This window comes from Myotis nattereri, assembly GCF_964212035.1.
Source record: "Myotis nattereri genome assembly, chromosome: 9".
NCBI classification, from domain to species: Eukaryota; Metazoa; Chordata; class Mammalia; order Chiroptera; family Vespertilionidae; genus Myotis; species Myotis nattereri.
Window position 1 is genome coordinate 66,887,162 of NC_138084.1, and position 14,495 is coordinate 66,901,656.

At 35.8% G+C, this 14,495-nt stretch overlaps 1 protein-coding gene across 2 annotated transcripts in view; it reads left to right on the forward strand.

Annotated features, from left to right (window-relative positions):
• Positions 1–4,924, forward strand: part of BIRC2 (baculoviral IAP repeat containing 2) — a 23,772-nt gene extending 18,848 nt beyond the window's left edge. For both annotated transcript variants that reach the window (XM_081098753.1, XM_081098754.1), the window contains 3 exons: positions 3,536–3,790; positions 4,067–4,108; positions 4,217–4,924. In XM_081098753.1, the coding sequence (XP_080954879.1) occupies positions 3,536–3,790; positions 4,067–4,108; positions 4,217–4,410 (491 nt within the window). In that variant the 3' untranslated portion in view covers positions 4,411–4,924. The remainder of the gene's footprint in view (positions 1–3,535; positions 3,791–4,066; positions 4,109–4,216) is intronic.
• The last annotated feature ends 9,571 nt before the right edge of the window (positions 4,925–14,495 follow it).

Genomic DNA, 14,495 nt, shown 5'->3' on the forward strand with positions numbered 1-14,495 from the left:
AAGATTGTCTCACATGTCATGGGGAAGTTAGTATCCTTGTCTATCCACTACCTGCTGGTAGCAGCCTCCAGCCATTTCCAAACTGCACATCCCCTTCTCCACTGGGGACTGTGGACTACATTACTTTAACTATTGACTATACCTTTTTTCTACGTTTATTTTCCAGTACGATTCCTTGATATATGCTAATCAGAGGATTTTAGCATAACTCTTCTTGAGTTCTGTTTACTTGTTACAACAAGTTTAAGTTGTTCTGAAAAAGCAAGTTTTTAAAGTTGAATGCAGGTCTTATTTCTCTCTTTTTTTAAGTTCCTTCAAAGCATATTCTTAATATGATATTTGACTCTGTAATCCTGAAAGCAGTCCTTATACAAAAAATAGGACTGATTATAAAATCCTAGGGCTTGGTGAGAAGCCCCTGTCCAACCCAAAGATAGGGAACTGATTTTGGTATTCACCAGATTATGTTATGTCTCAGACTCCCAAAACAAGTGTTGAGTAATCATTTCTTCAACAAATATTTATTGAACATGAACACCTATAGGAGTCATGGTGCTCATTCTCAAGGAGTTTATAGACTAGCTGTGGAGACTAGGATACAAAAAATAGGATTAAAGAGCTAGCAGAGGTGAAGGTTGCATATATAGTAAAGGGTATCCCAAAATTCATGCAAGAAGTATTTTGATAGAAAACACAGGTTTATAATTAAAAATTGTAAATTTTTTATTGATTCATTAAGTATACAGTATAGGGTTATGTATGGAATAGCATATCAGGTAATGGCCTACACGGCTTTGCTGGCACATACGCACTCTTTTGTTGAAATTTTCCATGACCATTTTGCATAAATGTGGCTGAATTTCGTTGATACAGCGCTCAATTTCCTCCTTCAAGGCGTGGGTGGTCGTGGGCTTGTTGGCATAAACCTTAGTCTTCAAAAAACCCCAAAGAAAAAAGCCCAACGGTGTTAAATCGCATGCTCTGGGCGGCCAATTCTGATCACCAAAATGGGAAATTACACGACCAGGAAATGACTCATGCAGTAATTGAATTGTTTCTCAGGCTGTATGGCATGTAGCACCATCTTGTTGAAACCACATGTTGTCCACATCCATATCTTACAATTTAGGCACAAAAAACTGGATTATCATGTCGCGATAGCAAGCACCATTAACTATTATTGCCTGAGCAGCTGCATTTTCGAAGAAGAATGGTCCGATGATGCCTCCAGCCCCAAATCCACACCAAACGGGTGGATATTTTGCCAGATATGCTATTCCATACATAATTCTATACTGTATACTTTATGAATCAATAAAAATTTACAATTTTTAATTATAAACCCGTGTTTTCTATCAAAATAACTTCTGGCGTGAATTTTGGGACACCCTTTATAAATTGGGGTATTTGGATTGGAAAACCCTTTTTCTCTTTGTTTCTAAAAGGAAGATAGAATTCACTTTTCATACTTATTTCTCATTAAACATAAATGAAAAGATGTACATTTTTTTGAAGGCTGGAAACAGGCAGTTAAATATGGTGATTGGAACAGTAGAAGAAGAAACTTTTTGAAAAATACCTCAGAAATTCATGTTCATATTCCATAAATTTAGAAAATTTAACTATGGATTTTATTTGATTTGAGGTTAAAAGAGAAAACTTTTACTTAAAAGATTAGACTTGGTTCATAGGCAGTTTTTTAAAAATTGATATAAACAGACATTTATAAAATAATATTGGTAGCTAACAATGTACCAGATATTAAGCTGAATATTGTACGTATATTATCTCATTTAATTCTCACACCCTGTTGAGGGAGGTACAGTTATATTTTACAGATAAGGAAACCAACGAATCTGGAAGTTAGGGCACATAGCTAGTAAGTGGCTAGGCCAGCATGGGGATCTATATCTGTCCTGACTTTACAGCTCAGACTCTAACAGTGCAGTGCAGTAGTCCCCACCTTATCCGCAGGCTACGTTTCAAGACCCCCAGTGTGGATGCAGATAATGCTGAACCCTATATACTATGTTTCTTTCCTATACATTATATACCTATGATAAAGTGTAATTTTTAAATTAGGCACATAAGAGATTGACAGCATTAACTAATAATACAATAAAACAATTAATATACTATAATAAAAGTTATATGAATGACTTTGGTGCCATTATTAAGTAAAATAATGGTTACTTGAAAGCACTGCAATACCATGACAGTCGACCTGGTAACCTTGTGGCTGACATGTGGGTAGCGAATACAGTGTGGATATACTGGACAAAGGGATTTTTCACCTCCCAGCTGGGACAGAGTAAGATTTATTATACTACTCAGAATGGTGCACAATTTAAAACTTATAAATTTTTTATTTCTGGAATTTTCCATTCACTATTTTTGGACCATGGTTGACTGGGGATAACTGAAACAGTGGAAAGTGAGACCACAGATAAAGGAGGCCTACAGCACTGCTTCAAATGCATGGAGTAGAAAGCAGTACTAGGAGACCGTGGTCTGCAGCTAATTATTTCTGTAACCTTGGGCAGGTTCTCATTTTTTTCGGAGTCTTCGTATTTTAAAATGAGAAGCAATCATACCTACATTGTTTAATTGACAGAATCTTTGTATCAAATAAGACAATTTATATAAAAGTGCTTGTAAAAGTGATATATAGTTTTTGAATTAGTGTTTTCGTTTTCTTTGGCTAAATACCAGAAGTTGAATAACTGGGTCAAATGCTATATCTCTTTTCAAATTTTTGAGGACTCTCCATACTGTTTTCTATGGGGACTACACCAATTTGCAGTCCCACCAATAGGGCAGAAGGGTTCCCTTTTCTCCATATCCTCACCAACACGTGTTCTTCGTTGACTTTTTGGAATGTCCATCCTGACTGGTGTGAGGTGGTATCAATGTGGTTTTGACTTGCATTTCCCTGATAATTAGTGATGTTGAGCATCTTTTCATATGTCTGTTGGCAATCTGTATGTCTTCTCTGGAGAAATGTCTTTTTATGTTCTCTGTCCATATGTAGTGGGGTAATCACATTTTAAGGTATAAAACTGTCAAATCACTATGTTGTATACCTAAAACTAACATAACAAATATAAGATTATATACCAACTATACTTAAAATGTAAAAACTTAAAAAAGTAAAGTGCTATAATGCAAGTAGAAGTTAGCATGTTTTATTAATTCCATGTGGGAAAGTATAAAAGTGGGAAATTTTTACTATCCTATAACATTCTCTGCTTGCTTTCAACAGAATAAAGGAAAAGTAGGCTTCTAAATATATAAATGTATTGACTTAAGAAAGGGACACAAACAGAGACTGTGTGTGTATGCTATATAATGTGCCTTAGCTAAATCTTCTGGGAGTTTTTCAAATGAGAGACATTAATGTGCAAACAAGTAAATTTGCCCTTCTTTTTCAAGTTCGTATTTATTTAGTGCCTAAATTGCTTTTATGGTTGGTATAGGTTTAGTTGGAGCAGTATAAAATCTAATGGATTTTTTTTTTCTTTTTTCTAAAATGAAGATGATTTGTCATTAATTCGGAAGAATAGAATGGCTCTCTTTCAACAGTTGACTTGTGTGCTTCCGATCCTGGATAATCTTCTAAAGGCCAATATAATTAATAAACAAGAACATGATATAATTAAACAAAAAACACAGATACCTTTACAAGCAAGAGAACTGATTGATACTGTTTTAGTTAAAGGAAATGCTGCAGCCAACATCTTCAAAAATTGTCTAAAAGAAATTGACTCTACATTATATAAGAACTTATTTGGTGAGTTTTTTGGTAAAATTATTTTAGAAATCCTTAGGATTATGTTCATCTTTGTATTTGACAAAAAAGTAAATAAATCCAATTAGCAAACTATGCTCCATAATTTTACATGTCAAAAAAACTGGTCTTTTATTGCCCAAGTAGTATGGCTAAATCTTTTCTGATAATATATATTTAGAATCTGTGTTATTGAGTAGATAGTAGGTAAAACAGGTAGTAGGTTAAGCAGTGCTGTATTTGGTAATGATGTTTTTTATATATTTTTCTTTTCCTTAGTGGAAAAGAATATGAAGTATATTCCAACAGAAGATGTTTCAGGTAAAACGAAGACTTAAGATCAACATGAATTATTACTCATATTATTTCTTTAATGGGAACTAAAATAGAAATTCAATTTTGCTAAAGTTTTTTGTTTTTTGTTACTAGGTCTGTCTATGGAAGAACAATTGAGGAGGTTGCAAGAAGAACGAACTTGTAAAGTGTGCATGGACAAAGAAGTTTCCATTGTATTTATCCCGTGCGGTCATCTAGTAGTATGCCAGGAATGTGCCCCTTCCCTAAGAAAATGCCCTATTTGCAGGGGTATAATTAAGGGAACTGTTCGCACATTTCTCTCATAAAAGAAATATGGGCTATATGTTAGCTTGTATGTGAAAGTCTTCAAATAATTGTTGAACATTTGAAGCCATCTGAAGTAGAAAAGGAGTCACTGGTTCTTTTGTTAGTAACATTTATGTTCTATCCAAATGTTCTATACCAGTAATGTGGTTTCCAAAAAAATAAAGTATTGTATATCATATTTAATCTTAATCTCTCTTATACAAAGGGAAGATTTATGTTTGGTGGACTTTATTAGTGTACATGTGTGCATATAGGAGAAATTAAGGAGTAAGTAGTCTCATTGCTATTATGTATCATTTCAGGAGTAACTGAATTTGGTATTTCTGAAAGCTTTGAGCACTACATGAGAGTGTAGTTTAAAAGAACTGGAAACCAGGAACTCTGGAGTTTATCCAAGTCATGATGCCAAATTCTCTTTGGTGTTTTTCATTTGTGTTAAGTATCTTTCTTTTACTGGCAAATAAGCTTTTTCCTAATATGTGAAAAACATCCTAATAAAGTTCTTTGAAAAGATTACATGATCAAAAATTTTTTCTCTTGACTTAAAAAATAATTTTTATATGTCTTCAGAGTGTTGTAAGGATTAAATGGGATAATATATTTAAGCATTGTTCCTGTCACATTGTAAGCACTCATATGCTAACTTAGCATTTAGATAAATTAGATAAAAGGTTGAATTCATGAAAGAAATTACTAAGAAAAATTTAAATAATTTAAAATTAAAATTCCTTTATTTTTTTTTATTTTTTTAAAATATATTTTATTGATTTTTTACAGAGAGGAAGGGAGAGAGTTAGAAACATCGATGAGAGAGAAACATCGATCAGCTGCCTCCTGCACATCCCCCACTGGGGATATGCCCGCAACCCAGGCACATGCCCTTGACCGGAATCGAACCCAGGACCCTTCAGTCCACAGGCCGACGCTCTATCCACTGAGCCAAACCAGTTTCGGCTAAAATTCCTTTAGATAAAATTATTTGTCTAGGTGTTTTGTATAATCTATCTGTATAAAAGCCCAGGAACTGTTACAGCAGAACGACTGGTCACTATGATGTGCACTGACCACCAGGGGACAGACGCTCAACACAGGAGCTGCCCCCTGGTGGTCAGTGCGCTCCCACAGCTGGAGCACCGCTCAGCCAGAAGCCGGGCTCACCGCTGGCGAGCATAGTAGCAGTGGTGGGAACCTCTCCTGCCTCCATGGCAGTGCTAAGGAGTGGCAAGCCAAGCAGTAAGGAGCGATCAGGTGGGTGGTTAGGAGCAAGGGGTCTCAGATTGCAAGAGGGCACAGGCTGGGCTGAGGGACCCCTCCCCCCCCAACCCTGTGCACGAATTTTGTGCATCGGTCCTCGAGTATAGATATACTTTGAATTAAAATTTATATAAAAATTCTCAACTAAAATTAGATCAATCTGCAATGGATTTCCAAAAACTAGTATAGTTGCTTTGTTGCGTAGGTGTTAGTGGGATGAAGAGGTGGAATATAGATAATCGTAAGTATCTGTCTCCTTTTAGAGCCCATTCATATTAGACCTTTCCCAGATCTGGGTCTATGGCAGACTTTGGAGGCCAAGTGGAAAGGAGGTATAATTTTAAAAGGTACATTTTTTTTCTTCTTACCCTACAACTACTTGAGATCCCTTTACATAAAGACTGCAGTGGGAAGAGCAAAGATTTATCCTTCAATCTCTTCTCTTGCCTTTATTTCCAACTTGATAGGTATGAGACTTCATGTCAGTGAGGGAAAGTTTATTCTTGCCATTATAGAAGGAATATAAAGAGGGAATTAAATCCTTTTAGAAACTTCTCTACCGTTTGCTTAATAATAGCTACTGTATATTAGGATTCACTGTGTGCCAGGCATGGTGCTAGAAGCAGCTAGAGTCTTTAAACAAGATGTGTTAGGGGCTGAATTGTGCTCACACAAAATTCGTATGTTGAAACCCTAATTCCTGGTAACTCAGAATGTGACTGTATTTGGAGATAGTACCTTTAAAGAGATAATTAAGGTAAAATAAGATTACATGAGCCCTAATCCAATAAAAATTGTCCTTATAAGAAGAAATTAGCACACAGACGCACTCAGAGGCCCATGTGAAGATACTGGAAAAAGATGGCCATCAACAAGTCAAGGTGAGAAGCTTCAGAAGGACCCAAATCTTATAACATCTTGATCTTGGACTTCTAGTCACCAGAACTGTGAGAAAATAAATGTCTGTTGTTTAAGCCACCTAGCCTGGTACTTTGTTATGGTAGCTTTAGCAAACTAATACAAGGTGCTAGATACTTCAGAGCATATTAATTCTCCTTTCAACAACTGCAAAGTAAAATTTGAACAGGGATCTACTTGACTCCTTAGCTTGTGCTTTTGGAACAATTGTCCTATTAAGCGGTACTAATATATATTTTTTTAATATATTTTATTTATTTTTTACAGAGAGGAAGGGAGAGAGAGAGAAACATCGATGAGAGAGAAACATCGCTCAGCTGCCTCCTGCACACCCCCCACTGGGGAAGTGCTTGCAAACCCAGGTACATGCCCTTGACCGGAATCGAACCCGGGACCCTTCAGTCCGCAGGCCGATGCTCTGTCCGCTGAGCCAAACCGGCTTTGGCATGGTACTAATATTTTTAAAAATTGCGTGGGCTGCCATCCAGCTTAAGAACTATAACTTTTTGAGTACTATGGATTTGAGAGTTTATCTTACTTAGTTTTATTTAGCTACTCAAGTTTTAATAATGTACAAGAACTTGTGTTTTTTGGATTTAGTGAAAATATAGCATAAAATAGAAGTGAATGGTAATGTAATATTTTATCCACTTGCTGAATTCTGTGTATCTAGATTAGAGTGTAGGGTTTGCATTCCTTATCCTTTTTGCTCTCATAGTAATCGGTGTCATAACAGGTATTCATTATGTTGAGCAAATAGATGAATGTCAGATGTTTTGTTAGGTTTATTTATTGCCTTATTTAATCCTTAAAATCCTAGAAGACATGTTATCCCTTTTTTGTATATGTAGGAATTTAGGATTAGTGAAATGATGTAGATTGCTGGAGATAATAGATGGACTGTAAATTGTATATGGTCTAGGTGGGAATGACTCCAGAACTTCCACCTTTTACAATTTTAGTCTGTTAAACCACACTTCAGTTTTTTACTTTCCTACTTATGTTTGGAAATAATGTGTCTTTATTTCTTTACCTTCTTAACATAAATTGGGGGAATTGAGTAATTTGTCATTTGTTAGGCTTCTTTTCACCTGGGTGTTTCCAGTGTTCTGTCTGAAGACAGCACAGGTACTGGGGCTCAACAGAGTTTTCTCTTCTGTTCCCCACTAACCAATTAAGGGGCCCATGGACACAGGCAATAGTGGGGTGAAGACCTGCGGTGGGTGGGTAGGGGCTTGGAGGAGGTGGGTAAAGGGGAGAAAAATGGGAGGCATCTGTAATATCAACAATAAAAAATATATATTAAGAAAAAAAGAAGCCCTCTACTTGTTTGACAATGGACAGCTGGCTGCCTGCTTTGAAGATAGACCTAAGTTTTCTTTCTAGAAGTGTAACATTTCACCCAGTATCTCCTACGATATGTAAAATAAATTTACTGTGCATGGTAGCAGTTCTTAAATGTTTTGGGTCAGATCTGGTTTTTACAGTCCTAAAAAGTTTTGAGGACCCCGAAGAGCTTGTGTTTATGTGAGTTGTACATATTGATATTTACCATGTTAGAAATGAAACACAATTTAAAAATACTTATGAATTCATTTAAAAATAAACTCATTACATATTTTAAAAAATAAAGCACTACACATTGCATGTTAAGGTAGCACTTCTTATGAAAAGTAATTATTTAAGATATTTAGTGAGAAGAATGGCCTTGTTTTACATTTTGGCAAAGCTCTTTGATGTCCAGCTTAGTAATCTCTTGTAATATGTATTTTTGGTTGAAGTATATGAAGAAAATTTCAGTCTCTCAGTGTGTGTATATTTGGAAAAGGAAGAATTTTTCAGATAATTGTGGATATTCTTTTTTTTTATTCTTTATTGATGCTACCCCGAAACTTGACAAGTGTCAAGTAGTTCCTTAAAGGTAGTTGGAATGTGGAATGTGAAATCATATTAATGGTCTTTAAAATTTTTTTAATTAAAAGTTAAAAATTTATTTTTATATTTTATAGTTTAGAATAATTTTAAGTTCACTCCAAAATTGAGCAGAAAGTACAGAGTTCCCCTCTACCCTCTGTCCCTGCATATGCACAACCTCCCCCACTGTTAGCATCCTCCACCAGAACAGTACATCTGTTAGAGTTGATGAACCTTCATTGACACATCATTATAACCCAAAGTTAACAATTTGCATTTGGGTTCACTCTTGATGTTTTGATAGATATACAATAATGACATGTGTCCTTCATTGTAATATATAGAATAGTTCCATTCTCTAAAAATTCTCTATCTCCACCTTTTAATCCCTCCCTCCCAACTAGGCCCTGGCAACCACTCATCTTTTTACTGTTCAGTGATCTCTTTGTTTTCTGCTATATTAAGATCCACTGGTGAATTTTTCACTTGGAATGGGTCTTATTTATGCATAATCTTGTAACGTGCTGGTCATTTGGAAAGTATTTGTTTACTGAATTATGCAAGATCTCCTACATGCTGACCCATTTCATTACTCAGTATCTAAAAATCACATTTGTTCTTATAGCATTAGGGCAAGTCCAAGTATTGGGAAGCTCTCAAGCTGATAGTGGTAGATACAAGTTTATAAAATTTTAATTTTTGCTGAAAAGCTTAATTTTTATCATTAGCTACAAACACTGTCAGTTGTTTTCTCAGACTCATTTCAACAGAATAATTGTCAAATACTTAATTCTGTCAGTATTATTTTATCTGAGTTAAAATACTTTAAAAATTTTTTAATTACAGATGACATTGGATATATTAGTTTGAGGTGTACAACATAATGGTTAGACATTTATATAACTTAGAAAGTGGTCCCCCAATAAGTTTAGTACCCACCTGGCACCATACATTTTTTTTTATCAGTTATTCTTTTAAATGAAATTGCTATTTCATGACCAAAGCAGCTATTTCAGCTTGCAGTTCAATCACACAAGTTGCTTTTGTTTGAAACATGGCACTTTTATATGTAGCATAAGCACTTTATGTGTACTTCCAATTTTGTTACATACTGTTAAACTATCTGCCCAAGGTCAGATTTAATAAAAATAATTTTACTGCTTTATCTAGAATATTCTCAAATAAACAATCTAACTTTACACTTAAAGGAACTTGAAAAAGAACAGCAAAGCCCAAAGCAAGTAAAGGAAATAATAAAGCTTAGAGCATAAATAAACAAAACAGAGTCTAAAAAACTATACAAAGATCAATGAAACCAAGAGCTGGTTCTTTGAAAATTTAAACAAGATTGACAAAACTTTAACCAGACTCATCAAGAAAAAAAGAGAGGACCCAAATAAATAAAATCAGAAATGAAAGAGAAGTAACAACTGACATCAAAGAAATACAAAGGATTGTAAGGAAATATTACAAACAAATATATGCCAATAAATTGGACAATCCGGATGAAATGGATAAATTCCTGGAAGCAAAAATCTGCCAAAACTGAATCAGGAATAATCAGAGAATCTGAATAGACATTTCTTATATAAGAGTGTCCAGACAGGTTTTAACCAGTGAATCCCTGGAGCTTTTAATCCTTAGCATCTCTGTGTAAAGTGTAGTAGGTAATTATCTTGTTGTAAGGCATAGGACTGTGTTGCTTAGTATGGTATAGTGACAAGCGCCCAGAATTTCAAATCTAAAGGCTTTGCTGCTAAGCTTGGTTCTACCATTTAATAAAGCTTTCACCAGCCGGCTGCTGTGGCTCAGTGGTTGAGTGTCGACCTATGAACCAAGAGGTCACTGTTCGATTCGCGGTCAGGTGGCTTGATCCCCAGTGTGGGGTGTGCTGGAGGCAGCCAATTAATGATTCTCTCTCATCATTGATGTTTCTATCTCTCCCTCTTCCTTCTCTGAAATCAATAAAAGTGTATTTAAAATAAATAAATAAATAATAAAGCTTTCAACAAACCTTTTCTCTGATCCTCAGCTTTTCTAGGAGGGTCAATTTTAGCCCTACTTACTCCTCACAGGGTTCTAATGGGTTCTAATGTGGAACTGCATAGAAGAACTGTGTTTTTTATTAGCAAGCTGTGCTAATGACAGTATCATTGGTCTGATCACCAAGTAGCAAGCATCTCGTATCAACTGAACCGAGCATTGTGTTCCACTTAGTGTTTTGTTGTTGTAGTAAAAGATTTAAACAAGATAAGTCTATAAAATAAAATGTTCTCCTTAATTTCTCCCCACCACGACTTCCAATTTCTTCCCCAGTAGTAATCACCATCAAATTTGCTACCTATACAGTGTGTGTGCGTGTGCATGCATACATGTGCATGCATACAAACATGGGGTTATATGAATGTTATTCAGGTTACTTTTTCTTTTTTAAAATATATTTTCATTAATTTTGTAGAGAGAGAGAGAGAGAAACATCGATAAGAGAAACATCTATCGAGGATTGAGCTGGCAATGCAGGCATCGCCAAACTGGCGCTCTCTCAGTGCCTAGCACAGTGCTCAACCAATTGAGCCACACGAGCCAGGGCCATTCAGGTTATTTTTTCACTTGCTAGTATGCCTTGAAATTCTTTATCTTTCCATGTCAGTGGGTAAATACCCAGTAATTTTTCTGTAAAAATAGACATCTCAGATTCAAAGATTTTTCTCTATTTTTACCTGGTATACATAATATATGCAGCATTTCTGTTGATTACATGTACAATCTCTGCTTCCACCAGAATTCACTTCTTGAGGAAGCGTGTCCATGTTGAGGCTATTGTGGTTGCTAAAGTAATTCATAGCATAGCATACTTTGGAATAACTGGAGTTAATTTTACAAGTGAAAAAGCATGGCAGGTATGGAGATTAGTGATAGATTTGAAACATGTAAAGGCACAGACGTGCATAAGAATAAGCATTGTCAGAGAACAGGAAGATGTCCTATAATTTACACCTGTTTTACAGATATCGGATATTGAGGCTCTGAGAACATTTTAATCCAAAGTAGAAAAGAATTACCATTGATTAAAATGCTATGGGGATTTTTTTCAAATAACTTTAGCTAGGGTTCTAATCCACTTGGTATTGAGGATTGAGTTGAAGAACGGAGGTATTGGGTAGTATTTTCCAAGCAGAGGGAAAAATATGAAGAAAAAATGCATGAAGTGTTGGTAAAATGTGTAGTTGTAGGGTCCTGAAGGTGAATAAGGGGAAACAAGGGTGGAAAGGTAGATGGAGACCAGGTTTAAGAGGACAACAAATTATGGGCTTTGCTCTCTAGAAATCATTCCTCAGGTAAAGGGGAGCTGGCTACTGGTTTTTAAGTAGAAGAGTTATATGATCATAGCTGTTATTAATAAAGAATAATGTAGTGTCAGAATCAAATTTGAATATAAGAGTTTGGGAAGCTAGTTGATTTGGCTTGAAGTTAAATTCATAAAGCTTCAGACGTAATAATGGAAAAACATTAGGTGTGTCAAAAAATGGAGAAAGAGATGCAGATTATGATGGCTAAAGCTCCCTTAAATGACCAATGGCCCTGCTGCCACTGGGGATGTCAGGGTGTAAAATGTATTAGGACAGGAGAATGATTAGGAGTGGAGGTCTCTACAGGGATTTTCGGTAGTTCATTGTCAAGTCTCCCTTCTCTTCTACCCTGGCTTTAATTTCCTAGAAGTGCTATTACTAACCCAAGAAAAGCTTTTAGTTTATTGCTCCCACCCTTTTTAAAAACATATATTTTCATTGATTTCAGAGAGGAAGGGAGAGGGAGAGAGAGAGAAACATTAATGATGAGAAATACTCATTTATTGTACCCTTTTTCCCAATCCAGGATTACTAATATCTTTAGTGGCATGTCTCTTTAATTCCTTAAATCTAGAATGGCTCCTCAACTTTTCTTTGTCTTTCATGAGGCTGACTTTTTAAAAACATGTATATTTTTATTGATTTCAGAGAGGAAGAGAGATAGAAACATCAATGATGAGAGAGAATCATTGATTTGCTGCTTTCTGCACGCTCCTCCCTGGGGATCGAGCCTGCAACCCAGGTAGGTGCCCTGACTGGGAATCGAACCATGATCTCCTGGTTCATAGGTCGACTCCCAATCACTGAGCGACACTGGCCGGGCACTCTCCCACCCTTTTTTAAAAACTGAGATGAATTTCACATAAATGAACCATTTTAAAATGTACAATTCTGTAGAATTTAGAATGTGCACAATATTCTACAGCCACAACTTTTATCAAGTTTTCAAACTATTTATTATTTTAAAAAATATTTATTGTTGAAAGTATTACAGTTGCCCCCCTCTATTCCCTCCATTGCCCCCCTCCACCTGGTTCCCACCATGCCCCAGGCCTTCACCACCCTATTGTCTGTGTCCATAGGTAATGCATATATGTGTATAAGGTCTTTCGTTAATATCTTCTCCCCTCCCCCACCCCCGCCTTCCCTCTGAAGTTCAAAAGTCTGCTCCATGTTGCCATGCCTCTGATTCCATTTTATTCATCAGTTTATTTTTTTCATTAGATTCCTTGTTTGTATATTTTGATTTTTAGATTCAATTGATAGATATATATTTATTGTCATTCTATTGTTCATATCTTTAATTTTTTTATTTTTCTTCTTCCTCTTATTAAAGAATAACCTTCAACATTTCATGTAATACTGGTTTGGTGGTGGTGAACTCCTTTAGCTTTTTTTTTTTGGTCTGTGAACCTCTTTATCTTACCTTCAATTCTAAATGGTAATGCTGCTGGGTAGAGTAATCTTGGTTGTAGGCCCTTGCTATTATTTCTTGCCACTCCCTTCTGGCCTGCAAAATTTCTGTTGAGAAATAATCTGACAGTGGTATGGGTACTGTTTTTCTCTTGCTGCTTTTAAGATTTTCTCCTTGTATTTAACCCTTGGCATTTTTAAATTTTTTTTTAAAATTTTCTTTATTAAGGTATTACATATGTGTCCTTTTCCCTCCCACCTCACCCCCACCTGCCTGGTGTCTGTGTCTATTGGTTAGGCTTATATGCGTGCATACAAATCCTTTGGTTGATCTCTCCCCCTTACCTCCACCTTCCCCTACCTTCCCTCTAAGGTTTGATGGTCTGATTGATGCTTCTCTATCTCTGGACCTGTTTTTGTTCATCAGTTTATATTGTTCATTATATTCCACAAATGAGTGAGGTCATGTGATATTTATCTTTCTCTGACTGACTTATTTTGCTTAGCATAATGCTCTCCAGGTCCATCCATGATGTTGCAAATGGTAGGAGTTCCTTCCTTTTTACAGCAGTGTAGTATTCCATTGTGTAGATGTACCACAGTTTTTTAATGCACTCATCTGCTGATGGGCACTTAGGCTGTTTCCAAATCTTAGCTATTGTAAATTGTGCTTCTATGAACATAGGGATGCATATATCCTTTCTGATTGGTGTTTCTAGTTTCTTCGGATATATTCCTAGAAGTGGGATAAATGGGTCAAAACCCTTGGCATTTTAATTATGATGTATCTTGGTGTGGGCCTCTTTGGGTTCCTCTTGTTTAAGACTCTCAGCACTTCTTAGTCTTGTAAGTCTATTTCCTTCACCAGGTAGGGAAAGGTTTCTGTCATTATCTCTTCAAAGAGGTTTTCAATATCTCTCTCTTCTCTTTCTGGCAACCCCATAATGTGAATGTTCATATATCTTTTTTCTTTTTGCTCTTATGACTGGGTGTTTTTGTGGGTTTTTTTGCCTCCTCATATTTCAAATCATTGATTTGATTCTCAGAATCCTCTACTCTGTTGTTGAATCCATGTAAATTCTTCTTTATTTCAGTTAGTGTATGCTTAATTTCTAACTGGTCCTTTTTCATGTCTTTGACATTCTCACTAAGATCCTTGAAAGTCTCACTAATTCTCTTGGCACTCTCATTAATTCCCTTGAGGCTTTCATTAAATCCCTTGAAGCTCTCAAGGG